The 20146-nt window shown below is 43.7% G+C and overlaps 3 protein-coding genes across 4 annotated transcripts; 2 read left to right on the top strand and 1 right to left on the bottom strand.

The window, feature by feature from the left end:
* Positions 1-568: 568 nt before the first annotated feature.
* Positions 569-1972, top strand: LOC148079371 (alpha-2B adrenergic receptor). The gene has a single exon (XM_087792453.1). The coding sequence runs from the start codon at positions 569-571 to the stop codon at positions 1970-1972; it is 1404 nt and encodes a 467-aa protein (XP_087648579.1).
* Positions 1973-14172: 12200 nt separating this feature from the next.
* Positions 14173-18972, top strand: wdr45 (WD repeat domain 45). 2 transcript variants are annotated; one of them, XM_087790906.1, is made up of 11 exons: positions 14173-14506; positions 14971-15045; positions 15324-15428; positions 16416-16484; positions 16648-16753; positions 16819-16913; positions 17002-17081; positions 17144-17352; positions 18211-18312; positions 18379-18524; positions 18594-18972. In XM_087790906.1, exons 1-11 carry the CDS (start codon positions 14458-14460, stop codon positions 18701-18703), a joined length of 1146 nt encoding a protein of 381 aa, XP_087647032.1. In that variant the 5' UTR covers positions 14173-14457; the 3' UTR covers positions 18704-18972. The 2 variants fall into 2 exon arrangements, with proteins under 2 accessions (XP_087647032.1, XP_087647033.1); XM_087790907.1 differs by lacking the exon at positions 16416-16484 and having other exon boundaries at positions 14174-14506.
* On the bottom strand, positions 18899-20084 carry lage3 (L antigen family member 3). The gene is made up of 3 exons (XM_087790908.1): positions 20012-20084; positions 19502-19630; positions 18899-19431 (listed from the first exon to the last, which is right to left on the bottom strand). Exons 1-3 carry the CDS (start codon positions 20053-20055, stop codon positions 19323-19325), a joined length of 282 nt encoding a protein of 93 aa, XP_087647034.1. The 5' UTR covers positions 20056-20084; the 3' UTR covers positions 18899-19322.
* Positions 20085-20146: the final 62 nt, after the last annotated feature.

Here is a 20146-nt window from a genome sequence, read left to right as displayed (position 1 = left end):
TACACACACAAAAACACACCCTCAAACTAAGCCTTGTTTTAACCACAACAGAGAAAGCAACAAACGTAAAGTATATTATAGAGATCACTTCAGTTTTAGAAAATAAACTTTAACAATAAAATGTAGTTCCAGAACATCATACACACAAGAACACGGAAAAATATAGAATATTTAAAATATGTAAAATATTGCATTTATGATCAAAGTGATGTCCAGTAGTTTTTAATTTCATATGGAATTACTTTTCTACAGGCAAACATTAAAACCCATAAAAATCTATACAAAAAACGACAACCAAAACACCCACAAGGGTGATCTTTTTCAACACAACAGAACAAGAAAACACACAAATTATGCAGAAAAACACATACAAACAGAAGTTACTGATAATTTTTTACACTCACACCAATATACACACCAAAACTAAACCACACATGGTAGAACTGTGACTGAAAATAAGCTAAAAAAAACCCCTTCAATTTTGGTCTTTGATCTCTTGCAGGTCACATGACTTGCCCTCATGGCATCAGCGTTCTCCGGTGAGTGACAGGTGGTCTTTGTCATCGTCATGGCCTCCGACACCACTTGTCTGACGGAGCTGCTCGGACTTCACAGCAGGAACAGCAGCTTCGTCTCGGGGACACATCCTTGCAACCAGAGCGTCACCAGCCCCGGCTCCATCTACACGCCGCCGGCCACCGCCGCCTTCGCCCTCGCCATCACCTTCATGATGGTGGTCACCATCGTGGGCAATATCCTGGTCATCATTGCCGTCCTGACATCGCGCTCCCTCAAAGGACCTCAGAACCTGTTCCTGGTGTCGCTGGCGGCGGCCGACATTTTGGTGGCCACGCTGATCATTCCCTTCTCGTTGGCGAACGAGCTGCAGGGCTACTGGGCCTTCAGCGCCGTCTGGTGTGAGATCTACCTGGCTCTAGACGTCCTCTTCTGCACCTCCTCCATCTTCCACCTGTGTGCCATCGCCATGGACCGCTACCTGTCCATCTCCAAACCCGTAACCTATGGCCCCAAAAGGACTGCCTACCACATCAAAGCGGCCATTGTCGTGGTCTGGCTCATCTCCGCCGTCATCTCCTTCCCGCCGCTGCTCTCGCTGGACAAGAGCGAGGCGGGCGAGGACGTGTGCGAGCTGAACGATGAGCGCTGGTACATCCTCTACTCCACTCTCGGCTCCTTCTTCGCGCCCTGCGTGATCATGATCCTGGTCTACGTCAGGATTTACCAAATAGCCAAGCAGCACACCCGCTGCCCGCCGGGCCAGAAGTCTAGAGGCGAGGACGCCAGTGAGACCTTTAGAAAGTCCATGGAGCAGAACAGTGAACAGGGAAGTGTGAAAGACAAGTTGACGTATTCACATCAGAAGGTTCAAAACCAGGGGTCCGACCTGGCACGGCTCCCTTCCGAAATCCCCCTGGGTGCTCTGAAGAAGAAGCATACCAGGAGGCAAGCCTCCGAGACGGAGGTTTTGTCTGCTCCCAGCTCCGGCTCAGACGCCGACACGGACGAGGCCAAGTCCAGGACCACAGATGAGCCGCGCCTGGAACCGACCCGGGGGAAAGGTTTCAGAGCTCAGATGAAGGACTTGGCAGTCCGGTACAAAAGCACCATGGCTACTTCGGTCGGGACCAGACTGGTGCCGGAGCCCCAGACTCCGGGGACGCCAGCCTCCCGGCGGAAAGCGCTTCTGAACCGAGAGAAGCGCTTAACCTTCGTGCTGGCTGTGGTCATGGGTGTGTTCGTGGTCTGCTGGTTCCCCTTCTTCCTCTCGTACTCGCTGAAGGCCGTTTGTCCCGAGTCCTGCAGCATCCCGGACCCGCTCTTCAAGTTCTTCTTCTGGATCGGTTACTGCAACTCCTGTCTGAACCCTGTGATCTACACCATCTTCAACAAGGACTTCCGTAAGGCTTTCAAGAAAATCCTTTGCCGCGACACGAAGGGAACCTTGTTCTAGAGGACAGAAAGTAAACCCCAACTCTTAGCAGAATCAATTATCTTTAATGTTGTTTGTTTGATGTTCTTATATATTCTAAGAGTCTTATCAGATCAGCGTCTGCAGAGGAAAGACAGTCCAACAGAAGCGGATGTTCAGAACCTGCCCGAGGGTCGACTGGATCACTAAGTGTTCTTTATCGCTAAGAAAACAAAGCAGCAGACAGAAGCGTCTCCTCTTGCAGTAAGTGAGGGTTCTCCCTGTGACCTGGAGCCGCCCTGGGAACTGCTTGTGAGCGCCCCCTTAGGGCCTTAGTGATCCTTCATTGGTAAAGTTTCACTGACGACTCAAGACACGCAAAAAAAAAAGGTAGTGCTCGGTCATTTACCAGAGACTCCGATCAGATAACTGAGGTGTAAATGTTTGTAAAGAAAAAGGAAAATGATGTAAAGATTTTTGTAATTTGTTGCAAGAATGTGTCAGTAGCTGAGCGTCCAGGAGGACGACAAGAATGTCTTCTCGTCCGCCAGACACTGTGTTGAGCTGATGTCTTGGTAGAGAAGAGTCATGATCCGAACCTGTCTTTTCTTTGTTGAAGTTGAAGTACACTCTGGATTAAGAAGGTTCCTCACTGCTGGACCTCCTGTATGCTACTGCTGGTCCTGCTAATCTTCTGGAGAAACATCATGTGACTTGTTGTTGGACTGTTGAGATCAATTTGTATTTCAATAAGACACAAAAGACAACTCTTAGCTTAGCCACGTTAGCATCGCGTCTAGACGGCTATAATTCATTAATACCAAGGTGCACTTGTGAGTTCCACAATGTTAAATCAACTTCCTGTTTCAATCCCCTCGTCGAACAACTTTCTCGGGGTGCTGCCCCCCCCCCCCCCCACCGACCCTCCATCACAACTGACCATCCATCAGCATAGCCTCGGCAGTCATGTGACCAGCGGGCTCCCAGCGGTCGTCTCTGGCGCTTCTGATGGTTTTACAGCCCGGAGCTTTGAGTTTTATAGGATCTTTAATGTGTTTTTTATTGCCCCGTGTTCGTCTGTGACCACGTGACATCATCGGTTGACTCACTCGTCTGAGTTTTGTCGCTCCAGGACGACTCGAGCTTCGACCACCGAGAGACTGAGATTTACCGACACACTTTCATTGCCGTGTGTGTGTGTGTGTGTGTGTGTGTGTGTTCACCTGCGAGCAGAAGAGTAATAAATTATGAAATGAGACTATAATTTGGTGGAAGTTTTATTTGAGTGTGTCTGCTCCAATATTCTGCAGGTCATCACTCGAGATCCAGTGTGTCACCATGTAATCGTATTATGTTAATGGAAGAAATACAAAAAAACATTTCACTAACGTTTATTTTGTTTCAAGCTAATTGATGAAGGATGTAAATGATTTTAATGCTAGCTAACTATGCTAGCTTGCTCTGGTTCCTGACAGACAGAACCAGATGTATTACTACCTGAACATCTATGAAGATATGTCAGTGCCATCATAATATCGAATGGTTCATTCATTCATTTTCTGTGCAACTTGTTCCCTTATGGGGGTCATCTGGGGCTGAAGCCTATCCCAGTTTCTCAGGGCAAAAGGCGTGGGACACCCTGGACAGGAGGCCAGTCTGTCACCTGGCACAATATTGAATGGTTGATTTTAACATTTCAAATGTTTTAAGTTTTTTTTTTTTAAATAAACTCTGATGTTGTTGTTTTTTAATATTTAATTACTATTTTTTGGACAATTTAATTGTTGTTCTATTTAAGTGTTACATTTGTTTAGTTGTTTAGAAACAATAAGACTAGAAAAAATGTTTTTTTCAATAGATTTACATGATTATTATGGTCATTATATTTGTTTCCCAAATCATTATGAGTTTCTTTTCAAAATTTAATATGTTTGTTATATATTTTTTATAGATATTTATAGTAATAGTAGTTTTATAGTTAGTTAAAATGTTAACTTCATCCATTTAATCTACCCAAGGCACTGATATACTTTCATAAACTCCAACATCTAGAGGTCCTAGCATCAGCTCACAAACATGTAGCTAAAAGGTAGTTTTCCCTCCATAACTGAGGCTGAAACTTCCACGTGAAGCTTTAAATAAGTTTTTGCTGCGACTTGTTTGAAAACGTCTCCGTCCCTGTCGCCTCATCTTCGTCGCCATGGTGATAAGCCGTGACATTTAACCATGTCGCCGCCCCAAGCTAACCGCTAACATCCTATCTTGTTTGCTTCAACGACAATCAGATTACACACTCACAAACACACACACTCAGCTCTCCTGTCTGTTTATCCGACTTGAAGTGTTTCCGTGGCAACATCAATGGGAATCATCTGACCAACTTTTTCTACTTTTGAACAAATTATTATTATTTGTTCAGTCCTGAGTTGTTTTTGTTTACCTTGGACTTATTGTTACATCATCACACAGTAGTCACCATGTTGACCTTCAGTCTCATCTTCATCATCGTCGGTCTCATCTTCATCATTGTCAGTCTTGTCTTTATCATCGTAGGTCTCATCTTCATCATCAGTCCCGTCTTCATCATCGTAGGTCTCATCTTCATCATCAGTCCCGTCTTCATCATCGTAGGTCTCATCTTCATCATCGTCGTTCTCATCTTCATCATCGTCGGTCTCATCTTCATCATCGTCTATCTCATCTTCATCATCGTCGGTCTCATCTTCATCATCGTCGATCTCATCTTCATCATCGTCGGTCCCATCTTCATCATCAGTCCCGTCTTCATCATCGTTGGTCTCATCTTCATCATCGTCGGTCTCATCTTCATCATTGTCAGTCTTGTCTTTATCATCGTAAGTCTCATCTTCATCATCAGTCCCGTCTTCATCATCGTTGGTCTCATCTTCATCATCGTCGGTCTCATCTCAATCATCGTAGGTCTCATCTTCATCATCGTCGTTCTCATCTTCATCATCGTCTGTCTCATCTTCATCATCGTCGTTCTCATCTTCATCATCGTCGTTCTCATCTTCATCATCGTCGGTCTCATCTTCATCATCGTCTTTCTCATCTTCATCATCGTCGGTCTCATCTTCATCATCGTCGATCTCATCTTCATCATCAGTCCCGTCTTCATCATCGTTGGTCTCATCTTCATCATCGTCTATCTCATCTTCATCATCGTCGGTCTCATCTTCATCATCGTCTATCTCATCTTCATCATCGTCGGTCTCATCTTCATCATCGTCGATCTCATCTTCATCATCGTCGGTCCCATCTTCATCATCAGTCCCGTCTTCATCATCGTTGGTCTCATCTTCATCATCGTCGGTCTCATCTTCATCATTGTCAGTCTTGTCTTTATCATCGTAAGTCTCATCTTCATCATCAGTCCCGTCTTCATCATCGTTGGTCTCATCTTCATCATCGTCGGTCTCATCTCAATCATCGTAGGTCTCATCTTCATCATCGTCGGTCTCATCTTCATCATCGTCGTTCTCATCTTCATCATCGTCGTTCTCATCTTCATCATCGTCGGTCTCATCTTCATCATCGTCGGTCTCATCTTCATCATCGTCTGTCTCATCTTCATCATCGTCTGTCTCATCTTCATCATCGTCGTTCTCATCTTCATCATCGTCGTTCTCATCTTCATCATCGTCGGTCTCATCTTCATCATCGTCTATCTCATCTTCATCATCGTCGGTCTCATCTTCATCATCGTCGATCTCATCTTCATCATCAGTCCCGTCTTCATCATCGTTGGTCTCATCTTCATCATCGTCGGTCTCATCTTCATCATTGTCAGTCTTGTCTTTATCATCGTAAGTCTCATCTTCATCATCAGTCCCGTCTTCATCATCGTTGGTCTCATCTTCATCATCGTCGGTCTCATCTTAATCATCGTAGGTCTCATCTTCATCATCGTCGTTCTCATCTTCATCATCGTCTGTCTCATCTTCATCATCGTCGTTCTCATCTTCATCATTGTCGGTCTCATCTTCATCATCGTCGATCTCATCTTCATCATTAGCATCACATTTTTTGACAGTTGTCTCTGATCGTACTTGAGATTAAAACAAAATGGCGTCCAGTGCGACAAAAGTAGACGTTGAGTCCGTCAATAAGTTTTTGGTCGGTTGACTCAGTTGAATGTCGGGAGGACAGGTGAGACATCCAGGTGACCTCCAGTTGACCGCTGCACTGTGAATACTGGATCAGCCTGGTGGTGAATATTCATGAGGACGTAGGCGCGCGATAGGACGAGAGCAGGCGAGTGTCTCATCAATATTGATGAGCCTTTCAATTGATTTCCTGGTCACATGACGCCTCGGATGTCAATCACACATTGGTGAGTGTCCCACTTTAACATGTGGAATCCAACCTCAAATGACTCACGGGTTAAATCAAGCGACAATTAAAACCAATGACTCGTCTTCTTTGACTCGATCTTGAAGACTCGCAGAGGTCTCGAAGGTGCAGGTCGTGGCTGTCGCCATGGTTACAACTGAGATTCTTTTGCTCGCTGAGCTTCAACGAATCTCCATCAGGAATCATAGAGGTCGAGTTGAGGGTCAGACGGGCTCTGACGTGGGAGTGAGTCGTTTCTGTGAGAGACAAAAGACAAACAGAACAAAGACTCGACTCTCACGTAATCCACTTGACGATTCGTGGAACAAACGTGTGAGAACAATCCTCCCACTGACGAGTCGAGAGCCGCTGAATATATTCACACTTGTGCCGGAGCGCCGGCTGAGACTCACTCCTGCTGACTCACCTGGTGTCACTCAAACTTTTGACAGTGACTCTTGAGTCAACTAAAGGAACATCCTTTAGTTCTTCCAGCTAAAGTTCTGTGACTCATGACTCTTCTACAGTCATTTAAATGTTCCAATTCCTGTGACTCATGACTCTTCTACAGTCATTTATATCTTCAAACTCCTGTGACTCATGACTCTTCTACAGTCATTTATATGTTCAAACTCCTGTGACTCATGACTCTTCTACAGCCATTTATACGTTCAAACTCCTGTGACTCATGACTCTTCTACAGCCATTTATACGTTCAAACTCCTGTGACTCATGACTCTTCTACAGTCATTTATATCTTCAAACTCCTGTGACTCATGACTCTTCTACAGTAATTTATATCTTCAAACTCCAGTAACTCATGGCTCTTTTATACTCATTTATACGTTCAAACTCCTGTGACTCATGACTCTTCTACAGTCATTTCTATCTTCAAACTCCTGGGACTCATGGCTCTTTTATACTCATTTATATGTTCAAACTCCTGTGACTCATGACTCTTCTACAGTCATTTCTATCTTCAAACTCCTGGGACTCATGACTCTTCTACAGTAATTTATATCTTCAAACTCCAGTAACTCATGGCTCTTTTATACTCATTTATACGTTCAAACTCCTGTGACTCATGACTCTTCTACAGTCATTTCTATCATCAAACTCCTGTGACTCAAGGTTCTCTGCAGCCATTTATATTGTCAAAATCCTCTGACTCGTCACAGGATTTGAACACCAACTCAAAAGACTCGTCCCTGGATGTCTGGATCTTGTTGGAGTCAATGACTCATAGAGGCGGCTGAGCTGAATCTGCTGGAGCTTAAGAGTCAACAAAGGGAAGCAGAAGGTTGACGATGTCTATCAATTAATTACTCATGAATCAGATCTAAGGTTCACAAAGTGTATCTGTTTACTCCGTTTATCTCCATACACAGTGAGGGACGCTAATAAATACTTTTGTGTCTGTGTGTATGTGTGTGCGTCTGTGTGAGTGTGGGCGTGCACGTGTGTGTGCGTTTTTGTGCGTTTGTGTGTGTGTGGCAAACCGCTTTCATTTCCGCCTTCATGTCGACAAGCTTAATGGACGATTTTAATGTGAATCAAATTAATGGATATTATCATTCCATGTTTCAGGCTCTTTGTGTGATATAATGTTTGTGTGTATACGAGTGTGTATTCCTGCTTCTGTGCGTTTTTTAATATTCAGTGTGCTAAAAATGTGCGATCACCACCATAAAGGTCTTTATTAGTGTTGAAGACAGCAGCAGACTCACAACATTTCCTTAACACTTTCACTCAGGCATAGACACACACACATCCTTATACCCACTCACATACACACACGTTGGCAAATCTTTAGTCAAACACACACTCTCTCACAGACACACAGGTTGGCAAAAATGTAGTCACACACACTCTCTCTCACAGACACACACGCTGGCAAACATTTAGTCACACACACACGCACATTCTCTCACAACACACTCACTTTTTTTACTTGTTTGATCTGGTTCTTGTTTAGATTTCTTCTGGTTTACAGGCACCGGCTGGTCCAGAAATTTTTCAAAGACACTTGGAAAACATTCTACTGGCTACACACACACACACACACACACACACACACACACACACACACACACATATGCACACACACATCCACACACACACACACACACGCATACACACACACACACACACACACACACACACACACATACACACACACCCCCACACACACATCCACACACACACATCCACACACACACACGTCTAAATTCATTAAACTACATTAGACGGTGACCTCTACTGTCAGTTCAGTTCAGTTTATTTTAAAAGGACAATGGGTCACATGACCTGAGCAGCTCACTTTGATGACATCATCTCACAGGTGAAAACTTCACACTGGAGGCGATTGATACTGGAACCAGGTCGACAGCGCCTCCTGTAGGCTGACATGATGCTGGATCGATAGTCTTGTTCCTCCGGAGACGACTAAAGTGGGACGAGGAGCCGCAGAAGTGGAGCAGGGTCCCCCGGGGCCCGCGACCGTCAGCACCGCCTGTTAATGAACGTGAGCAGGAACGCCGCAGGAGCTCGGAGGAGACACGATGATGAACGAGTTGTTGCGCGACCCTTCCTGAGAATCCACCTCGTTAGTGAGGATGATGATGACGATGACCTGGATTTGTGGTTCTGGTCCGTATCCACCTGTCAGTCACAGCCAGACCACGCCCCCCTCGACTGACACCTTTTTAGTAGTTACACAACTGTTTCGGGAAATTGTTTTTTTTCCAGCAACACAGACGATAGATTCAAAGAACAAAGTTCAATAAAAAGAAAGTGCAAGATGAAACAATCTAAATCTAAAGATAGGTAAGTAAGTAAGTAAGTAATTTTTATTTATATAGCACTTTTCCAGACCAGGGTCACAAAGCGCTTAAACAATCAAAATAATACTCAATAAAGTATATACTTTAAAGATCAAGATAAAACTGATAACACAACAGGAGTTCCAGAAAATCAAGGAAAAGCCTGAACAAATGATTGATCCCTCAGGAGGTCTCCTTCGGGAAATTGTTTTTCCAATTAGACGCAGCAATACAGACGATTATTCATAAAAATAAGAACAAGAACAAAGAGAAATAAAAAGAAAGAACAAGATGACACAATCTAAATCTAAAGATAAAGAACATAGATCAAAGAAAAATAACAAAGAAAAGGATACAAAGATTACATAGAATATAATTATTTTTCCGCTCCACTCCTGCCCCCAGACTCAGAAGTAAACAGCCTAATAGCGCGAGGAATGAATGAGTCCCTGAGTCTATTGCATAAATAGTGTTGCATAAATGACCAATAATTGTTACGTGATATGCTGAACCAGTTTGTCCAGGTCGGTTCTGGACGACATCCTTGTCTTTTTTCCGAATCTGCCCAAGCACTTTCTGGGAGTTTAGTTTAGCATCAGTTTTTTAGATTTCATCCCGGGTCAGGGTCAAATATATCTGTATCCATAAAAGATGGGTTGGATGATGACAGTCATCCTCTGAACACTGTCATCAGTGAGCAGAGAAGCAGAATGAGTGCACGAATGCTCCTACCCAGGTGCAAAACTAATAGACTCAGGGACTCATTCATTCCTCGGGCTATTCAATTGTACAATTCTGAGTTCGGGGGCAGGAGTGGAGTGAAAGTATCTGGATGTTCTGTTCTATGTTAGTCTTTGTATCCTTTGTCTTGGTTATTTTTCTATGATCCATGTTCTTTATCTTTATCTTTAGATTGTATCATCTCGTTCTTTCTCTTTATTTCTCTTGTTCTTATTTTATTATTTAATTAATGAAAATTGCTGTATTTGCTGTGGCTAATTAGAAAAAAACAATTTAGTAAAATAAAGTTCTACCTACCCACCTTACAATAGACTTCATCACTGGTCTTCCTCTGTCTTTACGCAACACTGATGGGTATGTTGTTCTGTAGTGTGTTCCTTTTCAGCTGGGTTAATATATTTGTAAATCTGCCTCACCCACCATGAACCTCACTGTTCTTCACTGACACACTGAGTCTCTTCTTTATCAAGAATATTGGTGCAGATGCGCCCCCTGTGGTGCATGTGAGTACAGTCGTCTGGATCAATAGTTTTTTATGTCTGATTTATTGTGTGTGATCATTTTGGTTTGGCCGTTCTTCCCGTCAGTGAAGTGTCTGCGGCTTCAATAACACCCCGGTGGACGGTCGCAGGTGAAAGAGCGGCTGTCGAGTGTCACTTGTGTGACGTGTGATTGACAGGGAGAAGCTCAGCGTCAATGTCAAGCCGGTGTGATTCAAAGTAGAAGAGCTAAGTGGAGAATCATTCTTGATGAAAACAGATTTACGCGTCGCAGCCCGGCGCCGACTCTCTTCACCGGCGCGACCCTGAAATCGATGCCGGCCCTTAAATCTGCCGGACCTTTTATTGTCCTCCTGATTTCCTTGGATCGGATTAAAGTCGATTTGGAAGTTAATCGTCGATGACCTCATCGCTCGTTAGATTGTCAGAGACGTCTGATGAGGGTTTGTTGTAGTTTTTGGCGGGAATCTAATCCTCATTTTCCACACAGGCAGCCGTCACTCTGAAAGATGATACTGATCACTTCCTGCTCCAATCACATCATCATCACCATCATCATCATCACTGGCCTCCACTTGAAACCTGATTAGACTTTTACCAAGAAATTTAAGCTTTTATGTCGACCAGTCCACACAAAAATATCTGCTTAGTTATCACTCTCACACCACAATGTCGTCATGGTGACAAGTGTGACACACCTGTTGTCATGGTTACAAGTACGTGAGTGACACATATGTGTCATCGTGGTGACAACTTTTAGTGAAACCCAAGTGTTGTCATGGTGATGAGCATGTGACTGGACAATCAGTGTCAGGATGTTGACGACCTTTAGTTAAACATAAATGTTGTCATGGTGACGAGTGTGAATGTTACCTTATTGTCATCATGATGACGAGTGTGTGAATAACAAAATCATTATTTTATGGTGACAACTTTAGTTAGTAAGTAAGTAAGTAATTTGTATTTATATAGCGCTTTTCCAGACAGGGTCACAAAGCGCTTAAACAATCAAAACAATACTCAATAAAAGATATACTTTAAAGGTCAAGATCACACTGAGAACAACACAGGAGTTCCAGAAAATCAAGGAAAAGCCTGAACAAATAAAAAAGTCTTAAGATGTTTCTTGAAGGAGTCAGTAGATCATCAAACACAGAGAGAGGAAGATCGTTCCAAAGCTTAGGAGCAACAGCCTGGAAGGATTTCTCTCCTCTGGTCCTGAACTGTGTGCGAGGAACCATCAGTAGATTCTGATCCACAGACCTCAGAGCCCGAGCTGGGTTATAAGGCTGGATCAGATCAGTGATGTAAGCTTGACCATGAATAGATCTGAAAGTAAGAACCAGAATTTTAAAGTTGATCGTGAAAGAAACTGGAAGCCAGTGAAGAGTTTTAATGATCGGGTAAACGTAAGTTCTTCTACTAGAGCGGGTCAGAATTCTCGCTGCAGAGTTTTGTATCAACAGCAGGCGAGACAGATCCTTCTTGTTAAGACATGAAAACAAACTGTTGCAATAGTCCAGACGAGAAGAAACAAACGCATGGATTATAAGCTCCGGATCATGTTATGACATAATTTCCCTAAGTTTAGAGATTTTTCTCAGTTAAAGGAAACAGTTTTTGGTCAGTTTTCTGCAGTGTCCAACTAGAGACATGTCTTTGTCAAATACAACACCCAGGTTTCTCAGGCTCAGTTTGACAGACTGACCTAAGTCACTCAAGTACTGACTCAACCCTGGAACCTTATCATCAGGAGCAATCACCAGAGTTTCAGTTTTGTCCATATTTAGCTGCAAAGTGTTTTCACTCAGCCATTGTTTGATTTATAGCAAACAATTGACTAAGCTGTTCAGCCTCTGGGGCTCAGTTGGATCAAAAGAGCAGTAGAGCTGCAGTAGAGCTGGATGTCAAAGGCAAAAATGTGATAAAAAACATCAGGAAATCTTAGAATGATTTTACCGAGGGGAATCAAGTACAGCAAAAACAATAAAGGCCCCATAACAGAACCTTCAGGGACTTCACACAACAGATCCGATGATTCAGACCTCATTTGATTGGCAGATACACTAAAACTGCGCCCAGAAAGGTAAGATGAGAACCATTCTAACACAGACCCAGACAGTCCCCCTTCATCCCTCAAGTCTTCTCAGATCAGCAGGATCTGGTGATTAACTGTGTCTGAGGCTGAGGACAAAGAGAACCAGAACAGTTTATTGACCAGAATCAGCCGACAACATGATGTCACCGGACACTTTCAGTAAGGCTGTCTCTGTAGAGTGATGTTTACGGAAACCAGACTGAAACTTCTCATGAATGTCGCTCTGATCCAGGAACAAAGACAGCTGCTCAGACACCACCTTCTCCAAGATCTTGGACAAGAAAGGGAGCTTAGAAATAGGCCTGAAATTACTGAGGTCAGTCAAGTCTAAGCCTGGCTTTTTGGGCAAAGGCTCCACAATGGCATGTTTAAATGCATTGGGAAAAACCCTGTGGAAAGGGAGAGGTTTACCATATAGGTAACCCAGGGCCCAATTACATCAATTACTTTTATAAAAAGCCTGCAAGAAAGGACGTGATCTGAGCAAGAGGAGGGTTTCATCTTGTTCACTAGTGCCGAAATATCACCCAGAGATACAGCACTGAAGGAAGACCAAGAGGAGGAGAGGGGCTCAGAGACAGCATGGGTTCCACACAAAGGGGGAGAGATTTTCTCTTTGATCAATTTAATTTTGTCAATGAAAAATCTCAACAATGCATTGCTGTCAGCATCACAGAAGACAGGCTTGATTTGAGGAGCTTCTTACTTGCTGCTACCAGTTTTCTGATGTAATCAGATCTGGCAGTTTCCGACATCTCATTGTATGAAGACATCAGATCCCTGAGGTGAAGTCTGTGCATCTCAAGTTTAGTGGACTTCCAGAGATGCTCAGTCTTTCGACAAAGTCTCTTCAGACATAGGAGATCTTCATTTGTCGAAGGGCACCGTTTTTTCTGAATTTTCACGTTCGATTTAACAGGTGCCACTTGACTCAGTATTTCAACACAATGAGTAGTGAAACAGCGAATCAAACTGTCCACATTTAGGCAGTCATCAAAGGAAAGAGGGTCAAACATAGCAGAAAAAATGTCTGCAGTATCGGCTGAGATAACACACCTCTGAGACCTAACTTTCAAAGGCTTAGGTTCAAGGATGAAGTCCAGGTTAAACAAGACAAGAGAATGATCACTCACATGGACATCATGTACAGATACATTAGAAATGTTCAGGCCAAGAGTAAAAACTAAGTCTAAAGTCTGGCCTTTTTGATGAGTGGGTTCAGAAACATGTTGCTCAAAATTAAAGGCTTCTGTTAAAGTTAAAAGTTCTTTAGCGGAGTAGGATGTGACACATCATTGTTGTCATAGTGACAACTAAAGTGTCATTACGGTAACAAGTGTGAGTGAGACATATGTGTCATCATGGTGACTTTTAGTGAAACCTAAGTGTTGTCATGGTGACAATTATGTGAGTGACAAATAGTTGGCCATAGTTGTCATGGTGACGAGTGTGTGAGTGACACATCACTTTCGTTGTGGTGACAAGTGTGTGAATAACAGATTGCTGTGGTGACACTGAATAAATGAATGCTATAGAAAGTGTTTTGTCAAGAACAAATACTGTTCAGATGAAAATTGTTCAGTAATGTTGGCCATAATCTTTGTGATATGGAATCGATTACGTCACTAAGGTTCTCTTGTCATCTTCAAAGTCTGGACACTTTAATGTGAAATTATTTTTATAACTTCCGCACTTTCAGGAGTTCTTGAACCAGAACAGCGGAAACACGTGTGAGTGACGTCACGCGTGTAAAAACAAAACAAGTCGTGACGATTGTTTTTTTTCTCTGTTCGACGGTTCGTTTTGTTAGAGTTCGAGTTGATCCAAAGTGTCAAAAGATGGACGTGATGTTAGCGGCTCGGTAGTTAGCCTGTTAGCTCCCTGTTAGTGTCCTCTCATCTCTCCGAGAGACAGAACGTCTGTCTCGGCCCTGGACCGGACCCTCGAGCCCGGGTTCGTCGTCCCGACACAACCGAAGCACAAGTGTGTCGGAACCATCTTGTGAGCGGAACCATGACTCAGCAGAGAGGAGTCAACAGCCTGCAGTTCAACCAGGACCAGAGTGAGCTAGCTGCTAATGCTAACAACAAGTGTGATGTTCAGGTTTAAAATTGAATTGAATTGAATTAAGTGTTAACATCGTGTGTTTTGAGGTGAACACGAAAGTGTTTAAAACGATTGTGTATTTGACGTGAATATGTGTCGTCATTTCTGATTTGAGTAACAAAACAACAACAACAACAAGCGAGTGACTGGAGACCCAAGAGTGACGTCATCAATAATATATTTTCTTATATTTATAATTAATTATAATAAAATCGTTTTAAAAATCATTAAATAAAACTTAAGTAGCAAAAATAAATAATGAACACCATTTATCTTGTGATAACTTACTGTTCAACTTTTAGGTATTCATTACTTTAATTTATTTACTACTGAAGTTAATTTCGCCATTATTAGCTATTTTAAAGAAAAGTAAATAAATTTAATGTAAATGAGTGATTGATTGTGAATGACTCGTCTCAGGTTGTTTCTGCTGTGCGATGGAGACGGGTGTGAGGATCTACAACGTGGAGCCTCTGATGGAGAAAGGTCACCTGGGTGAGTCCTGCTGATGTCTGATGACGTCACAATACACCCCGGTTATTCAAATACTTGACAATCCTGCCTCTACATTTCATTATTAATTCTTTTTTTAAAACAATAATTGAGAAGACCATGAATTCATACAAAAAAGTGAATTTATTTTTAGAGCTACTGAAAAAGTACCAACAGAAAAACAGGTACAAGCTTGTTCACAAGACCATGACACTCACGTGTGTGTCTGTGACCATCATGTGTCTTCATGACGCTCATGTGTCGCTTCTGTCCTCTGTCAGATCACGAGCAGGTCGGCAGCGTGGCGCTGTGCTCCATGCTGCACCGCTCCAACTTGCTGGCCATTGTGGGAGGCGGAGTCAACCCCAGGTTCTCTGAGATCTCAGGTGAGGTGAAATGTTTCAAATGGAACTGCAGCCCAAACGGTTTGTTTATTCTTTTTTTATTGTATTACTTTTCCATTCATTCATATTTGAATAGATTATTTTCATTCATTTATTTTACTGTAAGATATAAATATAATTTTCTGACTGTCATGGCTTTCCTCGTTATGAGTGTATCTTTATGTCTATTGGCAAAATAATTGTTCATGTTTATTGGCAATAAAATAGATTTTGGTCATCGGACAAAGTTTCCAGTGCCATCTTATTGACTGCCATAGTTAATACAAGTGACAATACAGTGAAATAATTCTGTTTAAAGATGAGTTAAAGATGAAGAAGAAAATGTGATCATGATTATGGAGTTTGCAATTGAACCGCTATAAACCCGCTATAGATGAATCTGACTTTTTAGGACGTCTTGTCTGATAAAGTCTAAAAACTCGGGTTGAAATTGTCATTAATGATGGTTATAGAACTCACACTACACCATGACAGTCGTGCAGCGGAGCTGACGTCATGTGTGTGCGTCCCTGAAGCAAAAATGTGTGTCATAATTCTCAAAAAGAAGCATCTGATGTTCATATCCTCGCTTTATCTGGTGAAAAGATAAATAAGCAGCTTTGTTTCTGGTGGAGATTGGAGCTGTTCAATGTGCTTGACAGGTTTCTGTATGTTCCATAATCGTCCATCTTCTGTCGCTTCCTTTTGTGAGTGTTTTAACCTTTTTTTTTTTAACAAATTACAGATTCTTTTGACATTTTCTTAACCTAATTTTACCTAATAATAATAATAATTTCAGAACATATTTTGATTAAAACACTTACAATAACTATATTGACTCCCTTCCATCAGTTAAATATTTTTACTAAAGGAAATAAACAAGAACAATTAACACGTTTGTCTTCGGTCTGAGAATTTACGGCGTTGCAGTGATAGTGCAGAGAACTGGTCGAGCCCGCAGCGATGATCTCGTGTCACGTTTCATTCCAGGAGGAGGCGTAAAGTCTCGTAAAAAGCGCCGCCGATGCAGCCAGAAAGATAACGCGAAAGATAACGCAGGTAAAAGTGAGATGTTAGCCAGGCAGGTGAGGTCAGACGAGGTCAGGCGAGGTCAGGTGAGGTCAGACAAGGTCAGGCGAGGTCATGATTCTGACGGGCCACAGGGCGAAGGACGCGGTTAGTTTCTGTGTCGACACCGAACATCTCGTCTGTTGTGTTTCAGTTCTGATCTGGGATGACGCCCGCGAGTCCCGGGACCCCAAGGACAAGTTGGTGCTCGAGTTCACCTTCACCAAACCAGTCCTGGCGGTCCGCATGAGACACGATAAGTCGGTCTTCAAACCAGCAACCGTGAACCAACTGACAGCTGTCCTGACAACGTCTTTGCCCACAGGATCATCATCGTGCTGAAGAACCGGATCTACGTCTACAGTTTCCCCGACAACCCCGTCAAGCTGTTCGAGTTTGACACCAGAGACAATCCCAAAGGTCTGTAGTAATGTCTTGCTTATGTAACGTCAGCTCAAATGGCCTTCAAGCTGACCAGCTGATGAGTGAGTCTCTGGTGTGTCTGCAGGTCTGTGTGACCTTTGTCCCAGTCTGGAGAAACAACTGCTGCTCTTCCCCGGACACAAGTGCGGGAGTCTGCAGCTGGTGGTGAGACATACTTTTACACACACTCTCGCTCACACACACATCTTACCGGTCTTCTTCTGCAGGACCTGTCCAACACCAAACCCGGGACGTCGTCGGCCCCGTTCACCATCAACGCTCACCAGAGTGAGATCGCTTGTGTCGCCCTGAATCAGCCCGGAAGTGTCGCTGCTTCAGCTTCTCGTAAAGGAACGTTGATCCGACTGTTCGACACCACGACCCGAGACAAGCTGGTGGAGCTGCGGAGAGGAACTGACCCGGCAACCCTCTACTGGTTAGTGACAACTCAGACATAAACTGTGATTGACGGCTGTCTCTCTCTCTCTCTCTCTCTCTGACCTGTGATTGACAGCTGTCACTCTCTCTCCGACCTGTGATTGACAGCTGTCTCTCGCTGACCTCTGATGACAACTGTCTCTCTCTCTCTGACCTGTGATTGACAACTGTCTCTCTCTCTCTGACCTCTGATGACAACTGTCTCTCTCTCGCTGACCTTTGATTGACAACTGTCTCTCTCTCTCTGACCTGTGATTGACAACTGTCTCTCTCTCGCTGACCTGTGATTGACGACTGTCTCTCTCTCTCTCTCTGATCTGTGATTGACAACTGTCTCTCTCTCTCTGACCTGTGATTGAAAGATTTCTCTCTCTCTCTCTCTGACCTCTGATGACAACTGTCTCTCTCTCTCTGATCTGTGATTGACAACTGTCTCTCTCTCTCTGACCTGTGATTGACAACTGTCTCTCGCTGACCTGTGATTGACAACTGTCTCTCTCTCTCTGACCTGTGATTGACAACTGTCTCTCGCTGACCTGTGATTGACAACTGTCTCTCTCTCTCGCTGACCTGTGACTGAGAACTGTCTCTCTCTTTCTGACCTGTGATTGAAAGCTTTCTCTCTCTCTCACTCCGATCTGTGATTGACAACTGTCTTTCTGACCTGTGATTGACAACTGTCTCTCTCTCTCTGACCTGTGACTGACGTCTGTCTCTCTCACTCTGACATGTGACTGACGTCTGTCTCTCTCTCTCTGACCTGTGACTGACGTCTGTCTCTCTCACTCTGACCTGTGATTGACAACTGTCTCTCTCTCTGACATGTGACTGACGTCTGTCATGTGTGTCTCCGCAGCATCAACTTCAGTCACGACTCATCATTTCTCTGCGCGTCGAGCGACAAAGGCACCGTCCACATTTTCGCCCTGAAAGACACGAAACTGAACCGTCGCTCAGCGTAAGACCAACTTCGACCTCTGACCTTTGAGCCCCGCCCTCACCCGTCTCCCTGTCTCTCCTCCAGCCTGGCTCGAGTGGGGAAAGTGGGTCCAGTGATCGGTCAGTATGTGGACAGTCAGTGGTCTCTGGCCAGCTTCACCGTACCGGCCGAGTGCGCCTGCATCTGCGCCTTCGGAAAGAACACGTCCAAGAACGTGAACTCGGTCATCGGTGAGAGTCGCTGATGTTGACATCTTCAACGATTAGTCTTGTTTGGTAACTCCTGTCAATGTGTCGCAGCCATCTGCGTGGACGGAACCTTCCACAAGTACGTCTTCACCCCGGATGGAAACTGCAACCGAGAAGCGTTCGACGTGTATCTGGACATCTGTGACGACGACGACTTCTGATGTGAAGGACCGCCATCTGCTCACACCTGTCCTGAGGAGTGATGATGTCATCAGAGCCGCCGGTCCGATAGTCTCTTCCTCAGAACTTTTCTGATTCAGTGAGTTTGAAGTCGAGTGACGGCAACACACGTGAGGTTTTTGCACGTGAGCTGTCAGGTTTTACTTTATGTGAAAGAAGACCATTTTAAAATTGACTTTTATTGAGCTTTTCATGTTGTTTATTCTTTTGTAGTTGGTGAGACAATAAATCACAAACATGCGAAACACAAGTTCATGATGATTGATCCCAAAATGTCTCAAAATGCACCGAAATCCAAAGAAGCTTCCATGTTGGTTTGAAGTGAAACTTAAGACGTCACTTAGGGATTTACTGGTTCAGATGATAGATGAGAGAGACAAGTCACTCAACTCAAGGTTTTCATGATGGAGGAAAAGACAGTTGTTGCCGTGGGAACAGCCGAGCGACAGCAGGTGATTTTCTTCTTCTTTTCTCCTTCATTTGAAATCTTGAGATGTTGTTCAACTATAAATGTGGTCTGTAAGAGTCACTCTGTGGCGTTTGTTGATACTCAGTAAAACTCTTCACAAAGAGGGTCTTCTATCTGCTACCCGACTGTCCTCAGGAGTCACTGCTGAACATCTGCATGGTCTCCAGGACCAGAATCAGGTGGTCCATGAAGGAGTTGGTGGAGACGCGGAGGACCCTCGCCGTGTCAGCGGTCCACTTCCTTTGAGACGAACCAGAGTTAACACCAGACGCACACAGATCTCACACCGATGATGTCACAGTTGACTCACACCGACAGCGTGTTGTCCTCCAAGGTCAGCTGCTTGTTGACCCCTCCTCGCCTCGGCTCACGGTCCGGCGACAGCGATCGAAGGGCAATGGTCGCCAGATGCGAGGAAGGAAACGGGACGTGTAAAGAGCTTGAGAGAGAGTGAAGGACCGTTGCCACGGCAACCATATCAGAAACATCAAGAATAAATCAAGCTCCTTGTGTTTTTTAGATTCGAAAGATTTTTATTTTTACATCATTATCAAGATTAAATGTATCTATTCTCAACATTAAACAACCAATTTTTTAAGGCATACTCTTATATTTTATTTAAAACTATTTTCATATGAAATTAAAAACATTTGACGCAACCTTCCCGTACAACTCTACTATAATTTATATTTATGCGTCATCAAAATGCAGTTCAGACCTCAAAATCTAACAAAACCGTCAACGATTGTTGACAAAATGAAAGTATATAAGTTTGCTTCGTCGTTGATATTTGGATTAATAATAAAGAATAAAAGGATACTATTCAAACTTCTCATCTTCGTGGTCCGACACCGTCGCCGCCATCTTTCTTATTGTGGTGTGACGTAAGATCCGGCCTGACCTGAGCAGGAATTTTAAGTCTTCCGCCATCGAGCGGTGGAACTCAGAACTGCAT

The sequence above is a fragment of the Callionymus lyra genome, chromosome 5, assembly GCF_982586985.1.
Source record: "Callionymus lyra chromosome 5, fCalLyr1.hap1.1, whole genome shotgun sequence".
Classification (NCBI taxonomy): domain Eukaryota; kingdom Metazoa; phylum Chordata; class Actinopteri; order Syngnathiformes; family Callionymidae; genus Callionymus; species Callionymus lyra.
Note: the sequence above shows the minus strand (reverse complement) of the source record. Positions and strands in the feature narration are given on the sequence as shown.